Source organism: Periplaneta americana, chromosome 4 (genome assembly GCF_040183065.1).
Source record: "Periplaneta americana isolate PAMFEO1 chromosome 4, P.americana_PAMFEO1_priV1, whole genome shotgun sequence".
NCBI lineage: Eukaryota > Metazoa > Arthropoda > Insecta > Blattodea > Blattidae > Periplaneta > Periplaneta americana.
Window position 1 is genome coordinate 201,838,293 of NC_091120.1, and position 11,009 is coordinate 201,849,301.

The window sequence follows — 11,009 nt, forward strand, 5'->3', positions numbered from 1 at the left end:
ACAATATTTCAGTTGTTCACGTTAGAAATGTTGTTGTTGTTGTTTTCTAATGCCCGGCGTTTGACAATAAAGTACTGGAGTGGTTAAATGGCAAGTTGTGGCCGATTTAAGTGAACACCATATTTTAACGTTTTGGTGGCTACTTCATTCACACACACAACCCCCAGAATGTCTGGAGGACCACACCTGCTGTTGGTCGACGGGTCCATTGCACCTAGCTGGGAGATCTTGTTGATCACCAGCTTTCCCTCCTTAAGCCACTGGAGGACGATTTTAGTGCCATAGCAGGTCAGCACTAGGAACAGAAAAGTAGAAAGAGGAGGAAGGAAAGAGAAATGAACCCCTAGGCCTCGAATGATCTAATGCCGTCGGGGTCGAAGAAAGTAAGAGTTCAGTCAGAGGACTGGATAGGAAAGGGTAAAGAGGGAATTAGGTATTGGATAGAGGAGAATTATACCAAATTCAGTCTTTAACTCATCAAGCTGACCAGTGCTAATGGATAAGTAGACCCTCCCTTTAGTTCAGCTCGTAAAATTATGTTTACTTACAGCTGCACCACGGAAAGGTAGGGATGGGACATTGGGTATTTGTCCAGGTTGGTTCCTTAAAGCCTTCAATGGGAAGGATTAATGGCTCTCCCCCCTGTATCCGACAGATACCCTTTTGCAGCCATGTTAGAAATGTTGAAATCACTTTCCAAACTATCGGAGATTCATAATGTTAGATTTATTAGTCTTCTTCCTGTTGCCATTCCTTTGGTCACAGTTTTATTCACTCTGCCAGCCATAGGTCTGTTGACATGTCCAATCTATTTAATTCGCCTGGCTTTAATTTTCGCTTGTGTCTGGTTTTTCAAATAAATAATACCTACATTTTTTATATTTTTTAAAATTTCGATCCTCCCCCCCTACCTAAAAGCCAAATTGGCCAGTCTCTTATATTGAGACAACTCATCCTGCCTAAGGTATTCCGTGGTTTTCCTAAGGCGCTAAGACAAATGTCGGGATGAGCCCTAAGAGAAATGGACCACGTACCTAAATGCCCTTCCCCATTCCCCCTTTTCTTACAAACGACGTAATTCCCTAGTTCAGAACCCATAAATTGCATATTTAATTTGCGAAATCACTCATTTAGTCGCAATGCGAAAGGACAGGGAACCTTTCAATTTGCAGATTCAGAATTCACAGCGTCTCTCTTAGAGGTCTTCACCTGCCTTGTCATCGAACAACAGACGACAGAGTCTTCTCGACTCCTTCTACACTGCGAAATGACACAGTTCCTTTCAATGTGCAGATTTGCACCAGCCATTTCTTCCTCGTCCCGTCCCATGATCACTTTGATCACATTTCCGTCCCCTCGCGTATGTGGTACGTAAAAGGTTACGTCCATTTTAGGTTTTTTCCCTTTCAAAATTTTCTAGAAATCCTTCAGTGGAGCAGCGTAACCCTGAGCGAGACTAGTGGCCAACAGGCTTGGAGCTCACATATTTAGTTTCTTACATCCCCGAAACCCTTGCAAGGATGCGTTTTGTGTACCTTTTAAATTTGTCCTCCAAATTCTCCTCTTTCAATTCAATTCAATTCAATTATATTTTTAATTCAATTTTTTTAAGAATTCTTCATTAGTGATTCAATACTAATGCCTTTTTATACTAAAGTTTACACGACCCTTGACATCCTCACACTCTCAGCTCCGTATTCACATAAATTGTTGTGTGTGTGATTAGAATGGAAACTGAGAAAAAATTTGTTTGTTATTATTTATTGTAAACAAATATTTTGACATAGCTTTTGAAATATTGTTAAATGTGTCAGTATAATGTACGAACGTTGAATTCGGAATTCTGAGCGGTTTACGTCTGCAAACAGATGATGGAGACTGTCAAGAAGGAGCCTGTGGTGGACCCGTTGGCCGTAGAAGAAAGTTGTGATACAGATGTGCGGGAAAACAAACCTTTATCAGAGGTAAATTAAAAAAAAACATTTATCGGTATCTATTGTCCTTTGCGATATGTTATTAATGAAAGGAGTTATTGTACCTGAGAGAACTGTTCCTTGATTCTGACATTGGAGTGCAGACAGAAGTGAGGTTGTGATTCTGTCGTAAAAGTGAAATATTCTACAGTGACGGGTTCAATAAATTGGTCTCCTGTTGGGAGAGATGTATTGATCACCAGGACGACTATGTGGAGAAATAGTTATATGGAGATCCGCAATAAAGTTGTAGGAAGTTAGCACTTCTTGTTTTACTCAAATAACTATAGCCATTTTCGAATAAAAAATTAAGAGGCAAAACTTTTCAATACAACCTCGTAAATGATATATTAAACATAAAATAATCAAGCAGAAATAATGTAAATATAAAAGCCTTCTTTGACTCCATATATCGTTGTACTCATCGGACAAGTAAAGAAGAGCACAAATATTTATTTCAAGTACATAATTAATTATATATATCTTGCAAGATTTAATTTCAAATTAATAAATTATTTCCCTTCCCTAAAAAAGTTCACATATATATATACTTTTTTAGAAATATCAAAATTCTGTACTTCAGAGTCAGTCAAGAATATTTCAGGATGTCTCTTTGTTCTGCAGGAAGGCGGCTTACTGAACCCACACTCGGCCTGGATAAAGGTGGAGTGTGTAGACCCCAGCTATGAAACATCATCAGAGGTCAACCTAAAGTCTCAGACGCCAGCTACATGTAAATCTGAAGCGAAGGTAGGTAGAATTTGTTGGTAGTTTGGGTATTCTTTTACTTGGTTGTTTAACGACGCTGTATCAACTACGAGGTTATTTAGCGTCGATGGGATTGCTGATAACGAGATGTATTTTACGAGAGGAGACCGAGGATTCGCTATAGATTACCTGACATTCGTCTTATGGGGATAATCTCGGAAAAAAACCTAAACTGGTAATCAGCCCAAGTGGGCATTGAACCTACAATATGGTACAGTAGTACCATTTAGCATGCCGTTCTCTCGACTTGTAAACATCAGCAGTGTCAGATTATCAGAATATGCTGTGATGCCATTTTGACCAGACAGCTTACAAGAATCAACTTTTTTAAAATTTCAGCTTGTTTATCGCGGATCTCATAGCAATGCTACATTTGTTACTGGAGTTAATCTGGCACTGGTATTTCCTGGTATATATGTAATCACTAGTAAGTTTCTCGTTGTTCCAGTGTGAACACTTAATATTTTTTATGAAAGCAACACTAATCTAGTGTTGTTGGCACTATCGTTTATTATCATTCCAACAAATAGTCGCCGTCGGTAACGTAGTTGGTATAGGGCTGGCCTTCTATGCTCGAGGTTGGATTCCCCTTTGGTCTTTAGTTTCTTCCGAGGTTTTCCACAGCCGTGGGACTGAAGCTGGATGGTCTATGGCGAGTTCTCGGCATCAACCCCTTTGATTTTATTACCCCCCTTTCATTTGATTACCTGGTTGGGTTTTTCCGACGTTTTCCCCAACCAAAAGGCAAATGCCGGGTAATATTTTGGCGAATCCTCGGACCTCACCTCATCTCACTACGTCTCGCCAAAATATTGTAAAAAATTGCACAAAATTGTAAAAATTGTAAAACTATAAAAATTTGTAAAAATTGTAATTGTAATATTGTAAAATTTTGACTTGTTCCACATCTTAAAGCTTCATTGCTCATGTAAGATCTATGGAATAAAATGAATGAATGAATGAATGAGGTTGCGGGTTCGATCCTGGCCGAGGTCGATGGCTTTTAAGTGTGTTTAAATGCGACAGGCTCATGTCAGTAGATTTACTGGCATGTAAAAGAACTCCTGTGGGACAAAATTCCGGCACACCAGCGACGCTGATATAACCTCTGCATTTGCGAGCGTCGTTAAATAAACCATATTTAATATTATTATTTTCCAGTAAATATGTGCCCTTGAAGATATTTTGTAGATATGGTTATTTTTGTGCTCAGTTCAACGAAGTCTGTATTAATTTTTTAGTTGGAAGAGTCGTGTGAGTTGGACACATTTACCGAGGACTTAAAACTAGACATTACAAAAGAAGAAAATGAAGTCTTGGCTGAGAGGTGAGTAGAATATGATTGCTCTAGTTCCGTCTGTATAATTACTGCTGTTGACATATGGCAATCACAAGCATGTTTATTGTAACTCCTGCTTGAGAAAAGTAATTTTGTAATTACTGGCTAATAATACAGGGTATATAATTGCATTGGCAGAAAATTAATTAGTCGTGAATTATTAATTGTTTTGTACGAAGGTGCCAGTACTGCTGCCACCGTCGTAACTTTGTTTGGCTGTGAATCAAACGGAGAAATAATCCTAGGAATGTGGCCTTTATTTACATACATTCAGTTTTCAATATAGTCACCAAACAGCTGAATACACTTCTGCCAACAATGTACAAGTTTTGTGGAGCTGCCACAGAAGAAGGCCACCATCTGTTTCCGCAACCATCCTCTCACAGCCCATTCAATTTCATTAGATGCAAAATGCTATGCCCGGAGATCTTCTTTAAACTTAGGGAAAAAATAGAAATCAGAGGGTGCCAAATCTGGACTGTATGGTGGTTACCGTATTAACATGAGGTTCAACCTCTCAAATTCTTTTATAGCGGAGCGTCATGTGTGTGGCCTGGCATTGTCTTGCTGCAGAACAACATTTCCCTTTTCTTTTCGAACCTCCTCAATCTCCGTTTTACAACTCAGAGCGATGTGGTGTACCATGCTGAGTTGATTGTTGTTCCCTTTCAAAGGAAATCAATGTGGGTAACACTATCTTTGTCACAGAAAACTGATGCTGTCACTTTTGCTGCTGAAGAACTGTGACCTGAACTTCTTTTTCCATGGTGCCGAAAGTCCATCGACTGTTTTTTCATCTCTGGTTCGTAATGGTGTACACACATCTCATTCCGTTCACAGTTGTGTACAGAAACTCGTCAACTTCATTCTCGTATCACAACAAAATTTTCTGACAGATTTCAAGTCTCTGCACTTTAATTTAAAGTGTCTGTATCCAGGGTATCTATCTCGCACAATTCTCCCGATATCCAAACGAAGCAGTGATGTGACTTGCATGCTCTTGTGAAATGCCGATTATGCCAGAAATTTGTCTTTGAGTGATACGGTGATCATTATGAATCAGTGTGTCAACTTGTTCCTTCAGAGGCTCACCGGTTGCTGTCACAGGGCGTTCAAGTCGTTGATTGTCACACAAGCCAGATGTTCCCCCTTGCCAACTTTACACTTGTTAGCTCACCGATGCTCAGTGCTTACATCAACATAGTCACCATACACAACTAGCATTCTTCGGTGAATTTCAATTGAAGAGACACTTTCAACAGTCAAGAACTCGATAACAGCACATTGCTTAAATCGTAGTGCACAGACTCCTGGACAGGGCCCCATTCTCCTCAGTATAACTCAACAACCATTGACTATAACGATTTCCTACTGACTGTTTTCGTTCTGGAGAGACTACGTAAGATGTCAGCACCTGTCGTGTACTGGTGCTGCCATACATTGATGAGTTACAATCAGTGCTGGATTTAGGCCTAGGCAACCTAGGCAGTTGCCAAGGGCGGCAATTTGCAGGGGGGGCTGCATTTTCTCTCTCTCTCTCTCTCTTCCGGGTTTTTTTTTTTTTTTTTAATTTCATTATACTCTGAAATTTGTTTTTAAAATACTTGTCGGTAAATCTTTTCTGATGTTTGTTCTTGAACACCTTGTGGATGTGGATATTGTTTTGTTATAGGACTATCGTGGTCGTGGCGATAGTAAAAGGAAAGTGTACAGTTGCATAATTATTATAATACCGGTATCACGTTATTATACTATGAAAGTGCTTAAATTTGACTGCTTGTATGAACAAGAATACATTGTTGAAAATCAAATTGGACGTGTGTTTATTATTTATTGCTATGAATAGTAACCACAACTCTCAGTTACATTTCCAATATATATCGTCAACAATACTATTTAATCACTTTCCAGCTTGTGCTCTATATAATTCGATATGAAAAATTTATTCTGTAAAGACTTAAGAGTTCATTTTTCAATTTACTTTCTACTTCCTATCGTAGTAAAAAATATTCCTAATAATTGGCTGAGAACCAAACTGTTTCAAGACCATTTCACTATTTTTTTAGGAGACCCATTTTAAGTTTCTGGCTTTCAAAGCTGGACATGGCAAGCTTACGGGGAGTAATATTTCCAATTTTGTTCAATTCATATATACAGACAAGGACATGGAAACACTGTTATTAAAACAGTCTGGTTCTCAGCCGTCGAATTATTCCACCAATAAAACTAATGCTTAAAAATTAACCACAGCCTGCCTTTTACAAATCAGTTTTGTTTCAACAATGAATAAGTTTGAATATTATGTTTCTCTGCATCGAGTCTGATGCACTTTGTCAGATCGAATTTGATGACATCATCAATGCTCTCTCTGTGAGGAAAGCACGAAGGAAATCTTTTTTATTCATAAGTAAGATTCACGTACTTAGATTCCAGTAATTTGTTTACTGAATTGCAAAATTTGTTTTATAATTAATTTAAACTAATCATGACCTGTATAATAACTGCTTATAAATTATTTCTGGGAGCTGGAGGATAGCAAATTTTAGCATTTCCTTCGGGCGACACGATATCTAAATCTGGCCCTGGTTACAAAGGTAGAAGCTTGCTTTTGATTCAGTGCTCGCGTCTTGCCAAATTCTTCTTGATAGCATTATGTTGATGACAGTGTCTAAGATGTATATAGCAATGTACATGTATGATCTGAATATCTATATATATAATTTGAACTGGTAATGGAAATTACGGGAAAACGGCTGAACGGATTTTAATAAATTACCCCTTATTTTGAAGCTTGGAACCCAAAGTTTTTCAGAAAAATAGTAGTTTTCAGTGAAATGTCAATTTTCCTACATAATTTTCCTATTTTTCAAAATCCATCTTTTGTCAGTTTTGAGAATAATTAATTGCATTTCAGAATAAAACAAAACACACACTACAATAAACAATAGACTATTACACGAAGGCCATGACCTACAGCATTGCTGACGTAGAGTTCAGATGGTTCAGATTCTTTCTCATTATAATGCCAATATGTCGATCGTCATTTGTGTAATTTTTTGATTCTCTGGTCTGTAGTTTTCCGAGTACAGCTGTGCATTGGACATTAAGAACTACAAAACTTAAGAATGTTTGATGACATTATTACCATTAAAAATGAAATAATATTGTACTTAATGCAACACATAATGCTATACTGATGATATGAAAGTGAAACCTTTTGGGGCTTTAAGTAAGTAGACGCAGAGAAAGAATATATTTATTAGATCTTCATTTCTGTAATTTAATGAGTAACGGATATATATATGTTACTGAAAACTATAGAACTTACGTAAGGTAACAATACTGTAATTAAAAATGACTTTTCTAGTAATGTTATAATTCTAGATTGAAGCATACTTTTATGACAGTGTTGCAGTTAGCCAAGAGAATGGAGTTTTGAATACAAGATCATCGCATTTCAACGATGAGGCACAGCAGAATCTCATCACCATTGGCCTACATATTGACAATTTAGTTTGTTCAAAGAACCCTTCGGGCACATGGAGTTTAGACAAACGAATTTCAGAGAAATTTTTCACAAGAAACGGTAAACTGAAGGCGGAGTATTGCACCGACGAAGGTGAGAGTTTAATAAAATGCAATATTTGTGGGAAGACTTTTCTTTACATACAAAGTCTGAAAAGACACCTACGTACCCACACAGGAGAAAAACCGTTCAAGTGCGATATCTGCACAATGTGTTTCACTCAATCGGGAGACCTCGTAAAGCATATACGTCAACACACAGGCGAGAAGCCATTCAAATGTGATGTCTGTGGTTTGTGTTTCTCAGACTCCGGAAAACTCACGATTCATATACGGAAACACACGGGCGACAAACCGTTCAAATGCAAGTTCTGCAGTAAATGTTTTTCAGAATCAGGGAAACTGAAGAAACATACACGCCAGCACACCGGTGAGAAGCCTTTCAAATGTAAAATTTGTAATAAATGTTATTCAGTTTCGGGAAGATTAAAAATCCATGAACGGCAACATACAGGTGAAAAACCATTTAAATGCGACATCTGTCTGAAGAATTTCTCTGAATCTGGAAGTTTGAAAAGACATGTCCGTCAGCACACTGGTGAAAAGCCATTTAAGTGCGAACAGTGCGGCAAGTGTTTTTCTCAATCGGGTAGTCTAAAAGTACATGTACGACAACATACCGGTGAAAAACCTTTCACTTGTGATACTTGTGGTAAGAGTTTTTCGAAATCCGGAAGTTTGAGGAGACATATTCGTCACCATACTGGTGAAAAACCTTTTGAGTGCAGCTACTGTGGCAAATGTTTCGCTCGTTCAGCCGATCGTATCATTCATATTCGTCAACATACTGGGGAGAAACCATACAAATGTGAGATTTGTGGCAAATGTTTCTCCCAAGGTGGCGGTTTGAAAATCCATCGACGTCGACACAAACGGGAAACCGATGAGAAACAGTGATTGTGATATAAGTATACTTCGTAACTTTTTTTTTATTGATATGTAATATTTCTTACAAATATGTGGAAATTTCTTTAGTGAGACAGGTAATCCAGACTCTCAAGTATAAACGCCAATACTGATCGTTTGTATTACTCGCGATGCTTGTAAATTAAATTTCTTACAATTGGAAATAAATTTATAATCTCGTGGAAATCATGGAAGTGACAAGATTGATAAGCGGCATAATTCTGACTTTGATTTCATCAGTAAGACGCTAGGAGAGTAATAATGTGACAGGCAGAACTTCATTCGAGCCACTTGTATAGTTAATATGGTCTGTTCATGAGGGGTGAGTTCGATTCCCTCTTATGCTAATTACTTAATTGGGATTCTTCCGAGGTTTTCGCATGCTATATAACACGAACGTGGGTAATTACGCGGCTACTATGCGGCTTCATGTCGCTAAATTCCATCATATCACCAATTCTGTCGCCTCCATATAACGAACAAAAATAAAACGTTGGCCATAAAATCGTTGTGTGATTGGGAATGGTTATTTTATTTGGTTAATTTACGACACTATATCAACTACTCCGTTATTTAGCTTCGATGAGATTCGTGATTGCGAGATGAAGCCGAGACTTCACCATAGATTACCTGATATTGGCCTTACGGTTGGGATAAACCTCTGTGAAACCCAATCGGGTAACCAGCCCAAGTGGGAATCGAACCCGCGACCGAGCGCAACTCCGATTTGGAAGAAAAGCACCTCAGCAGACTGAGCTACGCCGGTGGCACGGAATGTTCTAAGTTCATAACATCACTGAATGGCTTGTAAAGGTATTACTTTGATTTATAAGAAACCACAATTATGCATGCAGAAAACAGTGAAGTGGGATTCATATGTACTATATTTCGTTTTGCAGTATTATATCAATCTTGTGCAAATTCGATTTAGATTAAGATGTATTATTTGCGGCATTTCACTATGTCTTATTACTGACATTTTCAACATCTGTTGTTTTTTGTAATTACAGCAGTACTTGATAGATATTGTCTGTTTATTGAATGAATGAAGTGTAAATGGATGATTTTTATCAATAGAATCCTTGGGCGATAACTTTGAGAATATTTTAAATCTTTGTAATTTTCTGCAAATATTTGTTTCCAATAACATCCTTTAGTCCTTTAGTCTATCTACTAGTGCTCATTTTGATTCTTTTTATTTACTAGGAAGGACGTTAATTGCATAAACGTGTTTTATATAATAGGTACTACATATTCAGTTCCCATTAGCTGAGGGATTTGAGGAACGGATGAAAGGGATTTAAAAATATATGTTGTGGAGCTGTAAAATGTTGCAACTTTACTTACGGCCACAATACGTCGATTTGATTTTTACTTTTGGAGGATTATTGAAGATAAACTGTACAGCTCAAATTTCCATTTTCTGAATCAACTGCAGGGAGACATAATTATCTAGAGCAATTCACTGTCACAAGGGAGAAATTGCATTTACTAATAAGGATTTTACCTGCTCAATATTTTGAACATTTTTTAAGATGGATAGAGACCTATGTAGCAATTTTTAATGTGATATCAATTAATGGGAATAATGTGGTATACTTCACCTGACATAATTAGGAACATAAAATCCAGACGTTTGAGATGGGCAGGACATGTAGCACATATGGGCGAATCCAGAAATGCATATAGATTGTTAGTTGGGAGGCCAGAGGGAAAAAGACCTTTGGGGAGGCCGAGACATAGATGGGAAGATAATATTAAAATGGATTTGAGGGAGGTGGGATATGATGGTAGAGACTGGATTAATTTTGCTCAAGATAGGGACCAATAGCGGGCTTATGTGAGGGCGGCAATGAACCTCCGGGTTCCTTAAAAGCCAGTAAGTAATGAGTGACTGTCCAAGAGGCTCTTTTGCATCCAACTTGGTGGCCATAACAGAAGCCTTGGGTAGTGCATTTGCCAGTAGTTAACCACATAGCAATATATGTATCGCACACAGTCTGGGATACGGCAATCTCATCTTGTACCATTTGGTACCAGACAAGCTTTGGTTTGCCTAGGACTGTCTCAGATGGCCTGAACAGAACTTAGTTATGACATACTGTATGTACCATAGTTGGCTATCTCATGCTTCTACTCTCAACTGTGGTGTGATGGCAGGCAAGAAAATCACCCCAAATTTTTTATTATTTTATATGCTTAGAATAAGAAAAGATCATAAATAAAAGCTTTCGGTTCATCTTCTGAATAGCCTAACATGTTGATAAAGCGTCGTAAAATAACTCACTAAAATAAAAAAAAAAAACATCCTCTGAACCAAAAAAGAATTGTGCTTGAATTTGTCAATGCATTGCCACAGCTCATCCACTAGGCTTATATTAGTATAAGGGGCTGTAGACTTAGCATGCATGTAAGGAGCAATCTATCTGCTGCATCTG

General features: G+C 37.9%; 1 protein-coding gene across 8 annotated transcripts in view; it reads left to right on the forward strand.

The window, feature by feature from the left end:
* The window catches only part of LOC138698620 (gastrula zinc finger protein XlCGF17.1-like), a 40,204-nt gene extending 30,547 nt beyond the window's left edge, over nt 1-9,657 (forward strand). For all 8 annotated transcript variants that reach the window (XM_069824686.1, XM_069824685.1, XM_069824688.1 and 5 more), the window contains 4 exons: nt 1,869-1,964; nt 2,598-2,723; nt 3,983-4,068; nt 7,488-9,657. In XM_069824686.1, the coding sequence (XP_069680787.1) occupies nt 1,869-1,964; nt 2,598-2,723; nt 3,983-4,068; nt 7,488-8,562 (1,383 nt within the window). In that variant the 3' untranslated portion in view covers nt 8,563-9,657. The remainder of the gene's footprint in view (nt 1-1,868; nt 1,965-2,597; nt 2,724-3,982; nt 4,069-7,487) is intronic.
* The last annotated feature ends 1,352 nt before the right edge of the window (nt 9,658-11,009 follow it).